Consider the following 13,000-nt stretch of genomic DNA (forward strand, 5'->3'; position numbering starts at 1 on the left):
TATGTGGTTTCCCCCAGATTATTCATTTGAGTATAGTAAATTTTGCAATGATGGTAAAATTGGTCTACTTTTACTCAGTGAGATATTAGTAAATTATGTGTGCTTCACATTTAAGCAGATAGCTGGTGTATCAGCTATTTAAAAAAATAACAATTCACTACCATAGAGTAAAAACCAGTAAACTAATATTAAAGAAATAACAGAAAATAAATCATCTTTGCATGTTCATGACTACCCCTCCATTTAACTGACAGATACTGTCATACAGAAAGCCATTAATTACCATTTGCTTGCGATGTGCAGCTTGTTTGCCTTCTGATCCATGGAACTGAGTCTCCTTTTTACCCCATCCAACAGTGATAAATTTGCCTAGAGATTAAATTTGAAAACATTAAAGATAAAAAAATTAAGCCAGATAAATAACAAAAATTTCCATTATTTCCCATTAATCAATAATTACTTAAACTTTTAGCGTTCTCATTTAACTGACCCACAGTGAAATACCTTCTTTTTTTTTTGGTACGGCAATGAGGGTTAAGTGATTTGCCCAGGGTCACACAGCTAGTAAGTGTCAAGTGTCCGAGGCCACATTTGAACTCGGGTCTTCCTGAATCCAGGGCCGGTGCTTTACCCATTGCTCCACCTAGCTGCCCTGAAATACCTTGTTTCTTAATATGCATACTTATTACTATGAAGAATTTTTAAAAGCACTTTCTATTTCCCTGTTCTTTAAAACTATTTTAGAGATTCATCTAACAATCTTTCTGGTAAGGCAGGTCAGTAATCTTATCTCACCCCACAAGTAGGCATTTTTTAAAATAATGTATCCATGAACAAAGAGCAAATTACTGGAAAAGATAAAAATGAAATTTACTGTTTTCAAGCTTTTGACTTACCAGCTGTCATTCAATTTCCTTGATGTTTTTTAAAAACTTTAATTCAATTTTATTTTCAGTTCCAAATTCTCTCCCTCTCTTGGGCTTCTGCCCAAGAAACCAACTCTGAGACTTCTCCTTGATGTGGGAAAATGAGGAGATTAAGTTTTCAAAGAGGGACCCCGTCTCCCAGTCATTCATTAATGTCTGCTCACACATGCTCAGTCATTAATTTGATATTCATGTACCATGCACAATTATTTGCTTATAATAAGGCAAAGTCATTAGTGCCCAACTTTAAAAATTAGAAGCATTAGACGAAATGGCATTTCAAAGTTAGACTTGTACTCACTTTCTCCAAAATCATCTTGATGGATTTGCTTCTCCATGATTGGTTCAAATTCTTTGGTCATCAAAATTAAGGTCTGCTGGCCTGTGAAGAAAAGAAAAAAAAAGTTTTTGCTTATGAAGTTTTTGCTATTCCCTAAAGACAACATTTATTCCCCAAAGAAAATGTTTACTACTCAGAAGTTTAGGAAACTAGGTGCGCAATTTCATAATGAAACAACACTCCTAAGTGAACATTCCCTCTACTAAGAGAGGGAAATTCGTATTTTTAAAGGTGACTAGAGCACTTAGAGATGAAGCCAGGAAGGATCAGAGGTGAAACCTGCAGGCAGCTGTTTTCGGTTTTAGGCTGGCTCTCTAGCCACTGTACTAAGCTTTCCTTCCTCATAACTCAAAACATTCTAATATTTCCTTTCATTTCTCAGCCTGTCGCGCTAATGGTCATGCATATATTTGGGCACACACACATTCCCTTAGTCCTGTAATTCAATCAGGAATCACAATTCTGTTCCATGAATATCAACTACTACTATTCATCAAAGAATACTTAGGAAGCCAGCAATGCACTATTAAAAGTAATCTGTTTACAGACACAATTACATAGGGAACACAGACAGATATGAAAGGGAAAAATAGGATCTTTTTAAAAAAAATCTCTTGATAAGGGTATCTTTCACTCTGGTACCTCAAGATTCCTAGATCTGAAATACCAGACTACATATATAGGATTAAGCCTCAAGCTGTTAAGAACAAACAGCATCTTGAGATTTACTAATAGTGATTTTACTAGAAAAATACATTGCATTCTTACCTATGCAAAGATTTTATGACCTTGCTTTCCCTTTCCACAAACTAAGAAAATAAGGTTTTAGGAGCACACTATTCTATGTGCTGTAAGGACACAAACAAGATGCCCCCTAGACTATGATGCTATGTTCTTTTCCCCCCCAAAGTCTTTCTTTTGCCATTTAAAAAAAAAAGAAACAACTGGAAGATCCAATAGATTGAGTTAGAATACTTTATGAGAGGATCAGTGTAGGTAAGCTGTGACAACTCAACCTGTAACAAGAAGAACGAGTTCCTGGTCTGGACTCCAACTCATGACAGACAAACCACTGGCAACATTCCCAACACACTCCAGCTGAAACACACGGGAAAATAAAAGTGAAATGCTGAAGTTCAAAGGACCATAAACTGGGAGCAATTGAGTGCTTATTTAAATTTCCTAGCCCTGAATCAAAATAAGGCCCCCCCCCAAAAAAAAACCCCTTAAGCCCCAAGCTTTTTTTTCCTTTTAAATAAAGGAATAAATAATACAAGCTGCTCAAGTTGGCTCAAATCTATCTTTCTGAGCTGATTCCAAAAGCTCTCCATTCTAGCTCAATAGGCCTATTTACTATACCTTTTACACAATATCACTCCTGCTGTCTTGATGCTTTTGTGGATGTCGTCTCTCATTTCTGGCACATTCCATCTCTTATTACAGTCTCTTGAAATCCCTAGATTCCTGCAAGTCTAGGCTCAGGTGACACCTTCTATGAGAGGCTTTTCCTAATTCTCTCCCAGTCTCAATTCTTTGGACTCTTTCCCAACACCAATATTATTTTCTATTTATTTAAGCACGTTGGTTCCTCATTTCCTGCAATAATATAACCTCCCTGAAGACAAAGACTCTTAAATTTGTCTTTGCATTCTTAGCACAAATGTTTGACAGGCGCCTAATAAATGCTTATTGGAATGAATTAAAATTTGAAATCCAATACACTTTTGATCCATAAAATGATCTGGAATTATAATAGACAATTTATACAGCTGATGTGAGAAACAGAAAGACAAGACAACAAAAAGGATTAGGGAACCCAAGTCACTAATCTGGAAATGCTGTTACAAAAGAAGGGGGGGAGGGGGTTCTATATACCTAAAAAAGTGTAAAGTTTATTGCAGCAACAATCTAAGAATAGAGGAAGATGAAATGAGTTTAAAAGCTACTTTACCCCATTAGTCTTTTTTTTAATCATAAAAGTATTTTATTATTTTCCAGTTACATGTAAAGATAGTTTTCAACATTTGTTTTCAGAAGATTTTTAGTTCCAATTTTTTCTCCCTCCCTCCCTTCCCTCCCCAAGACAGAACACAATCTGATATAGGTTATATATGTACAACCACATTAAACTTATTTCTGCATTAGTCATGCTGTGAAATAAGAATCAGGACAAAAGGGAAAAACCTCAAAAAACAAAAACAAAAGTAGAAACAGTATGGTTCAATTTGCATTCAGACTCCACAGCTGTTTTTCTGGATATGGAGAATATACCATTAGGCTTAATACTTTGTAGCACTTATGCATTCATGACCAAAAAAAAAGGCACATTAGTTATTTTAAATAAATTAATAAATTCAGACCTAAAAAACAACTACAACTTAGGATCACATTTTCTGGAAATGGTCAACCTACATAAAAGCACAAGGCAGAGCTTTTGTCAATACTGTAATATTCTCATTTGAAAGGTTCTATGAATTGTCAATAGAAGACAAAATAAATTCTCTGTATGGTTCTAGCCAAGGAATACTTTTTAAACGCTGCCAGAGTCAGTATACAAACTCTCTTAAGTATATGGTGACAGCATGGAATGCAGTGACATTCACTTCTAAAAAACACTCCCAAGAACACTGTAACTGGTTCAAATCAAGTTCTACTGTAAATACAGGACACAGCAGGCCACTTTTCTGGTTACTGCAGACATTTATTCAACTTCCTTTTACCTGGCTGCTGCTGAGATTACAGAGTAGGACATCTCCCGCAGCTGTGGCCACACACACAGACTCCTGATCCAGCAGGTCCTGGACACCCACAATGCAGCCACTGCCATCTTCTGGCAGAAAGCCCTGTGACATCAAGGGAATCTCACAGGTTACCTTTCACACAAAGAAAAGAAGACACAAATGAGACAATCAAGACTCTTAAAACAGCACAGAACACTCAAATCATAATTGTTTAATGGATTTACAAAGAGCATAACAAGTAAAGAGTCAGTGAGATCTATTCAGAAGGATGGCAAGCTAATGGTAATAAGCTCTGTCTGACAATTGGGTAAAAGCTGAAAGAGTACGAAGACTAAATGTTCCCCTCCCAAAAGGCAGAAAGTAGGATAGTGGGCAACATGAAACAAGAGGCAATGTTTAAAAGGATTTCCACTTTTTCAAACCAATCCTGTTTGTTCTAGGCAGAAATTGCATTCTGAGCACTCAGGTGTTTTCAGTGAGTTCAAGTCAATAGGCCCAGGCAAATTACATCCCAGGGTGATTAAAAAAACCAGCAATTATGATAAAACAGGAGAGGTGCTACAGAACTGAATATGGACAAAGGTCACATTTTTCTGAAGAGGAAAAATGAATGCTTTACGTTGCAGTATAGTCACCCTCCCTTAAATTCCAGGCAAAATTCTAAAATGTATCATTAAACCAATGTTTTGTGAATGGAGGTGATTGTTGTGTCCCTCAACATCAATCTCATTCCCTTTTTGAGGAGGGTTAGTAAACTAAGAGATCCAAGGGATGTTATAGGTATAGCAAATATGAATATCAGTAAGAATGTACACAAGATATCTAACACTATCCTTGAAGGGAAAAAAAAAAAAGATGTGCTGTAAATGACAATACTTGAGCATACTTAGAATTAACTGAACCCCAAACTGGCCCTAAAGGGTAGAGACTAATGGATTTGTGTAAACCTGAGGAAAGGTCTGTAGAAGAATGCCCTAAGTTTCTGTTGGCTCTTTACTCTTTCAAATTTTCATCAGTGGCTTATAGGGAAGCATAGATATACATATGTGTTAAAACAGTGGCTGGCAGAATTAGAGTCTCAAAAGATTTTAGAAGGCTAGAATAAGTTCAATTGAAATTTTTTAAAAGGACAGGGATAAATCTAAAGTGCTACCACTTGGACTTTAAAAAATTACCTGCATAGTACAGAATGGAGGTAATATCACTAGGGAGGAGTTGATGTGAAAAGTATCTGGGAATGTTAGCAGACTTTGGATGATATGACAAAGAAAAAAAAATCAAATATTATTTTAGGCTGCGTAGTATCTGGAACAAAGGTGAACACCCTGCTGTACTGCTGCCCTGAACACATCTAGAATATATCTGGATAAGTGAAAAATATTTCAGTTTCAGGAATGGATAAGCCATAAAATGTCCAGGGGAAGGAGATCAGGAGATCAGGAGGGACTAGTTAAAGGAATTGAGATGGTTTAACCAAAAACGGGAAGACTTAAGAGAGAGTTGGTAATTGTCTTCAAGTATGTGAAGGATTGACTTGTTCCATTTCATTCCAGATGACAGATTTAGGTATAACAGTGGAAGCTCTAGAAAGGATTTTAATTAGACATAAGGGGGGAAAAATCTTAATAAGCTGGTTCTGTCCAAAAGCAAAAAGAACTTCTTTACGAGACTATTCAGGCAAGGTTGTATTCTGAGGTCCATTCCAACTCAGAAATACTAAGATTTTGATTTTAATTGTTCAAAAACTATAAGCAGTGGGACTAAAACTAAAGTGAATACCAGGGCTTCAACAAGTTGTTTACAAGAGTGGTATAGGAATCTGAAAAAAGAAAAAAAATGCATTCCAGTAGTTCCTTTCAGTTCACTTGTATTTTCTTTTTCAGATATCCTTGTCGATTCTCAATGAATTTACCTCCATTGGAACAAATAAATATAGTCAAGAAAAGCAAATCATCACATTGGCCACTGCTGATGACTATGCTCTACCACTTCTCAATTCTAGCAGTTTCTGAACAATTTTGGAACCCACAAGCCCTCACAAAGCAAAACCCAAATTTATATTAACTTAACAAGGTGTATGCCATTTCACTCAACAATTCAAGCAAGTAGTCATTTCTAATATGAACCTGTAACACCAGTACACGAAAAAGTTGGTCTCCACCTCCCCACCATTAAAGTCCCATGAGATGTAAGAACAAAAGAAGAATGTAACTACTCAAAACATGTTAAGAATATGTACCATAAATGAGGATTAATTCAGTGGAAACAGAATACCGATTACATATACATATAAAACATTTATCTCCTGAATCTTATGCCAAACTTCTGTGAACTAGTCTACCGAGAATGCAAAGAGATCATGACCTGAAATAACTATACCTTTTATGGTCAGTAGGGATTTCTCATTAAAGGGAGAATGCAATTAAAATGATGCCTCTAGGGGGGGCAGCTAGGTGGCGCAGTGGATAAAGCACTGGCCCTGGATTCAGGAGTACCTGAGTTCAAATCCCACCTCAGACACTTGACACATACTAGCTGTGTGACCCTGGGCAAGTCACTTAACCCCCACTGCCCCGCCAAAAAAAAAAAAAAAAAGATGCCTCTAAAACCTATCTGGAGAAAGTTTAGAATAACCAGAAAAAGGCTATGACAAGATGACATAAAATTCTCCCACAATGACTTACTTCTTTTGCAACAGGATCCACTTCTATAAGCCCGTATCCTGAGCCAATGAGCAGTGTTCCCTGATCAGTCCGGAGGGAAAAACACTGGGGTTTCCCAAGAGTCTGAATATCCTTGAATTCCAAGGTCCGAAGTAACTTTAGGTTGCGCATGGTGAATGTATGACTGTTGGGAGAAATCAACCGTCAAACTTAAACAGCATTCAATCAAAAAAGGAAAATGAAAAGTTTAAGTCAAAATAAGTGTTTCATATTTATGAGTAAATGGGTTATCAGGAAAAAATATTAGAAAAGAAAATCAGGCAACTACAATACTTACTGCACAGATATATATTCACACATGGCCTCTCCCTCCATTCCCTGCTCCCACCCCAAATATTATATGGAGGCATATAACAGAAGGTAAGGAACTGAAATCTATTTCAGGCTCTGCCATTTAAAACAAGCAAATCTATGAATTTCATATTTTTTTCTTTAGCACTGAAAGAAAAAATTCTGGATACTTCAAATATTGAAAACACCTAAAACATTTTATCTATGGATTGCTATTATTTAAGTAAAAATAACCCAATATAATCTATATATTATCAAATGAGTGATAAAAGGTATGTTCTCATACAAAACAAAGTAAAAGTATCTGTATGGCCTTGGGCAAGTCACTTAATTTCTCTGGAAATGAGGGAGTTGGACCTGATGGCTTCCAAGGTAATTTCCAGGTAAAATCTTTGATAATTTGTTCCTAAATTATCAAAGGAGTACATGTACAAATTATGCTGAACAAAAAGCATTATAAAATTACCACTTTGAAAAATATCTTAGGAGTTCAATGATTTCATAAAAAGTTGCTTAAAAAAAATAGATCCTCCTAGCAAGCATTTTTTTTTCCAATCCAATACTATGAAAAAGTTTCATAAGACAGCCCAGGAGATATAAGCTTTCTGAACTGATTAAAAACAACCTTTATAACATCAAATTTAAAACTTAAAAAATTAAATACAGTAAGTTTGTTATGCAGATCACTTTAAGACTTGCAATTAGAGTAGCAGAAAGTTCTAATTTTATGGCAGAAGTGAACATCAAACACTAGAATCCCAATAGTTTTAAGATCTCAAAACATTTTGCCCTTTCTGTTCTTTGCAAACAAGCAAGTGATTTGGTTCTTACATGTATCCAAAATCTCATCATTTTCATCTTAAACTTTTCCTCTTTCCTCAAGCTTCCAACCTCATCCCCATTCCCCATACAGACTGTAGGTGACAGCTTCCTACTTCACTGAGAAAATTCAAAGCCATCTGACAGGAGTTCCCTCACACAGCCTACCCATCATATTCCCATTCCCCCCCCACCTGACCATGTTCTTGGCACTTCTCAACATTACCAGAAAGAAAACTAAAAACCTTTCTGATTGTACCCTTGATCCTACCCCCTTTCCTGCTACCTCCAGAACATCTGATAGTTGTCTTCATTGGTTCCTTCTCAGAAACTTACTAGCTGTGTGACCTTGGATAAGTCATTTGAATTCTATTTGCCTCAGTATCCTCATCTGTAAAATGCAGATAATAATGGCATCTACCTCCCAGTCCAATGAGACAAAGTGCTTTAACACAGTGTCTGGCACATAATAGGCACTCTCTATAAATGCTGGCTACAATTATCATTATTAGCTTATGTAAACGTTGGCCTCTCCAAGCCTTTAAAAAGTTTCTGACAATTGTACTCTAAACCAGAAAGTGATCAATTTTCCATCCCCTTCACTGCCAAACTTCTTAAAAACAAAAACCCTCAAACTCTGTCTACACATATCTAGACTTCCTCATTACTCATTTGTTCATTAATGCCTTGCTACCTAACTCTTCCCCCTCCCCATCTCTGCTTGCTCCATGGTCATAAACAACCTACTAAAGGCCAAATCCAAAGGCCTTTTTTTTTGGTTCTTTTCTACCTTTCTGTTGGGGGCAGCTGGGTGACAGTGGGAAAAGCACTGACCCTGGAGTCAGGAGGATGTGAGTTCAAATCTGGTCTCAAACACTTGACACTTAATAGCTGTGTGACCCTGGGCAAGTCACTTAACCCTGATTGCCTCAAACATTGGGGCCATCTCCAGTTGTCCTGATATATATCTTGCCACTGGACCCAGATGGTTCTGGAGGAGAGCGTGAGGCTGGTAACTTTGCACAGCCATTCCTCACTTAAATCCAATTCATTGCAAGTCAGGACATCTGTCAAGAACAAAGGACAATTAACCACCACCACCTTTCTAGAACATTTCATTACTCCTTCTAGAGAAGGGGGTGAACATATCTGGCAGTTTGGCAAAGTCTATAGAACTCTCTGGAATAATATTTTTAAATTTATTAAAAATACATAGGACTAGGGGCAGCTAGGTGGCACAGTAGATAGAGCACTGGCCCTGGAGTCAGGAGTACCTGAGTTCAGATCCCACCTTAGACACTTAACACACACTTACTAGCTGTGTGACCCTGGGCAAGTCACTTAACCCCAATTGCCTCACCCCCCCAAAAAAATACATAGGACTAGAAAGAAAACCAGTAATATTAAAGTTCATGGACCCCAGAGATTAAGAACTCTGGTTCTAAAGACTATAGAGCACATTATAGAGATATGGCTAAAGTGCCTGAAACAGCATCAGGAAGAACTATAGTCAAACCCTACTCTGATAGGTGACTCATTGTGAAATCCCCGGCATGTCACTCAACCCCTCTGAAGTTCTGTTTCCTTACATGCAAACAAAATAAGGATAACTGCAGTATGTACCTCTCAGGGCTTCTTCATAAGACAAAACAGAGCTAATGTAGTTAAAGAGCTTTGTAAAATGGAATGAGTTACAGAAATGTTATAACTCCTCCTTGGCTTCAGAGAAACCACATTCCTTTGGTTTTCATCTTGTTTAATCTTTCTTCTCTAATCCCCTTGTTATCTGCTTTCTTCTTCCCTCCTTCTTCTGGAGAGAGCGCCACAAAATTCTGTCCCTGACTCTTTTCTCTCCAGATTTTCTCCCTCGGTTATCCCATTTAATCTAAAATTTTCAATTATTATCTCTTTGAAGACATCTTCTAAATCTATATATCCAGCTCCAGCTTCTTTCCTGAGTTCCACATCTAGATCTCCAAGTGCCTATAAGACATCTATCTCTACATGGGTACCACACACCAAAATTAAAATCATTATCTTTCCCCTAAAACCTTACCTCCTGCTGACTTGACATCCATAGTAACACTATCAGTATTCCATGTTCAAAACTTTGTTATCTTGAAATATTCATTCTCCTTAACCTCATATTCTATCAATTTTCCCTGTTGATTGATTCTATCTCCTTGGCATGTCTTAAGTTAGATTTTACCTGTTCTAGGATAAATGGCATAACAAACAACATAATTTTTCTTTTCTACTCTAATTGCTGCAGGTGATAGGAAATGTCTACAGGTCCTGCTGCAGCTTGTAATGGTTATAATAAACTACTTGCAAATATACCTATATACAGTGCTTCTCTTCCTCTTTCTTCTAGTGTGAATGACCTAAGTATTATTTTCAGCCTCTGCTAAATTGGTGGCAAGACAAGGGTTACAATTTATGAACCAACGGTTTTTAAATGGTGAATGGATGTAACCATTCCTCTCCATTCACTGCCAGCAACCCTATTTCATTCAAATCCTTAAACACCATTCACCAAGAATTTGTCAATAGTCTCCTAAATGGATTCCAACCTCCAGTTTTTCCTCCCTCCCATCCATCCTACAGAGTACTCCCAAATTAATCTCTCTAAACCATAACTCTGACCACTTATCCCTTCACTGAAAACTTCCAGTAGTTTCTTACTGCCTAAAATCCAAATTCTTTAGGCTACTATTTAAGATTTCCCCAGATCTGGCCCCAAACTCTCTCTCTAATTCGAAAGGTGCATGTTATGGTGCACATTACTGGACCTGGTCTTGTCCTGTCCCTGAAACTTACTAGCTATGTGAAGATGACAACAGGCTTCAGTTTCCTCATCTTTAAAATGAGCATAATACATGTGAGTATTTTCCTCACAGAGCTGTGATGTTCAAATGAGATAATGAATGAAAGCACTCTGTAAACTTTAAAGAGCTATAAAGATGTGAGTTTTTATTATGAGGATCTCCTCAGAAGATCATAAATCTAGAAATGGAAAGGTCCTTAGAGACTACCTAGTCCAACCCTAGGGACACTGGGGTTTCCATTTTAATTTTCAACACTGCCACTGCCTTGCTTGACTATTAATTGATTCTTCTGACCCTAGGATGCACTGACAGAGACGGTAGAAGAGAGGGGATACCTATTCAGTCATTCACTCAACACACTTAATGTTACTAAAGCTTCCTAAATGTTTATCTCCAGCTCCATCTTCCTTCCTGAATTCCAGATCTAACATTAGCACAGTGCCTGGCACATGGTAAATGCTTAACAAATGCTTATTGACTGAGACCGATTTTGGCAGTGGATGAGGAAACTGAAATTTTGGAAGATTAAGTAACTTGCCCAAGGTCAAAAAGGGAGTGAGAGTCAGATATGGGATCAGTCAGTATATTCTTTCCACTATACCACACACACTGCCCCACTATTCCCCCTTGCATACACTCTCGGGTTTTTTTTTTGTTTTGTTTATACTAATATTTTCTTTTTTTGTTGTTATTGTTGTTTTGTTTTTTTAAGTGAAGCAATTGGGGTTAAGTGACTTGCCCAGAGTCACACAGCTAGTAAGTGTTAAGTGTCTGAGGCCGAATTTGAATTCAGGTACTCCTGACTCCAGGGCCAGTGCTCCTAGCTGCCCTACTAATGGTTTCTTAATCTCCCTCCCCACCCCTCCATTCATTCACCTCTCCACTTTTGCCCCCTCCTCCCTCCCCCATTTAAAATCCTATCCATCCTTTAAGGTCCAGTTCAAAAGTCACCTTCTCCACGAAGCCCTCCTTAATCCGAGCAATAAACATTTAAGTGCCTACTACGTGTTAAGCGCTGGGGATACAGAAAGAGGCAAAAGACAGTCCCTGTCCTCAAGAAGCTTACAATCTAACGGGGAAAACAACATGCGAATAAATATATAAGAAGCAAGCTATACACATGATAAAAAGAAAATAATTAGAAGGAAGATACTGGAATTAAGAGGCGCTGGGGAAGGTTTCCCGTAGATGAGATTTTAGTTGAGACTTAAAGAATGCCAGGGAGGTGCCGGGGCAGCGCCAATGCCACCGGCACAAGTTATCTTTTCCTTCCCTTATTTTCTATACTATCCTCTGTACTCCTCCTGTGCCCACTCCGCCTGGTATAAGTTACTTGCTTGAATGTCTTCTCTCTCCTACTAGACAGACTGCCAGCCCCTGGAAAGCCGGGAACCCACCTCGGGCACCCCGGAACGCCTCCGCGGCCACGCCCCAACGCCAGCAAACAGTTTGTGGTGAACCAAGCAATCAATGAAGGGAGCGGCCCCTCTTCCGGCCCCTTCCTGGGTGTAGCTAGCGAGCGGGAGTCGGTTGGCAGCAAGGCGGGAGGCAAAGTATCAATTAACGCTTGGTCCTCGGAGCATACGTAGTGAAAATTCAAGGGCAACCCCCAGTGATCCCCCAAGAAGCCAGAGTCCCTTCTAGGAGCGGGCACGCGCAACGCCGCATACGCGGGGGTGGGGCGGCAACGCGCACGCGCCCTCTGCGGGTGCCTCTGCATCCATGCCCACTCGTTCTTTTTCAGAATAGATCCCAAATGGCCAGATTCCTATCCACCAGAAAGAAGTGCGCATGCATTTATTTACCTGCGGCTGCTCTCTGTCTAAAAGGACTCCGGCAAGGTCGGTGGCCTGGCCCGTAGCCACGCGCACCCCTTTCCTCGGTGCGCACGCTCTCCCCGGCGATACGGAGCACCCAGGAAAGCCAGCCGCTTCACGGAGCTTCCCCCGGCCTCGTGCCCGGATACGCAGGCGCCGGGGCTCGCGGCTCTGACCTCGCTCCGGACCGTGCGCGCGAGCTCGGACCTTTTTGTATCCTGGTTTGCGGCTGACAAGCATGCGCACCAGTCCTAGGTGTCTCTTGGGCCCCCTAGGGGCTCGCCCGGAGAGGCCGCGGCTGGAGCCCGGATGAGAGGTGCGGCTGCAGGGCAGAGCGATCCGTGCGCAAGCCCCGATCTGGCGCGGCCACGGGGAAGTACACGTGACAACAACACGGCCTTGTGACTGTGGTCCAGACACGTGATGACTTCAAGGGAAAGGGCGGGAGCGTTAAAAGAAGGGCTTGCCTAGGATGGAATGAGGTGTGAGCTACCCGTGCGGAGCAGCGAGCTGCG

The 13,000-nt window shown here is 39.5% G+C and overlaps 1 protein-coding gene across 1 annotated transcript in view; it reads right to left on the minus strand.

Moving 5' to 3' along the window:
• Nucleotides 1–12,613, minus strand: part of ELP1 (elongator acetyltransferase complex subunit 1) — a 65,726-nt gene extending 53,113 nt beyond the window's left edge. Inside the window, exons 1-6 of the mRNA XM_044000901.1 lie at nt 12,474–12,613; nt 6,692–6,854; nt 3,987–4,139; nt 2,283–2,364; nt 1,228–1,308; nt 284–369 (exon numbers count right to left, since the gene is read on the minus strand). Coding sequence (XP_043856836.1) covers nt 284–369; nt 1,228–1,308; nt 2,283–2,364; nt 3,987–4,139; nt 6,692–6,841 — 552 coding nt within the window. The 5' untranslated portion in view covers nt 6,842–6,854; nt 12,474–12,613. The remainder of the gene's footprint in view (nt 1–283; nt 370–1,227; nt 1,309–2,282; nt 2,365–3,986; nt 4,140–6,691; nt 6,855–12,473) is intronic.
• Nucleotides 12,614–13,000: the final 387 nt, after the last annotated feature.

This window comes from Dromiciops gliroides, chromosome 1 (genome assembly GCF_019393635.1).
Source record: "Dromiciops gliroides isolate mDroGli1 chromosome 1, mDroGli1.pri, whole genome shotgun sequence".
Classification (NCBI taxonomy): Eukaryota; Metazoa; Chordata; class Mammalia; order Microbiotheria; family Microbiotheriidae; genus Dromiciops; species Dromiciops gliroides.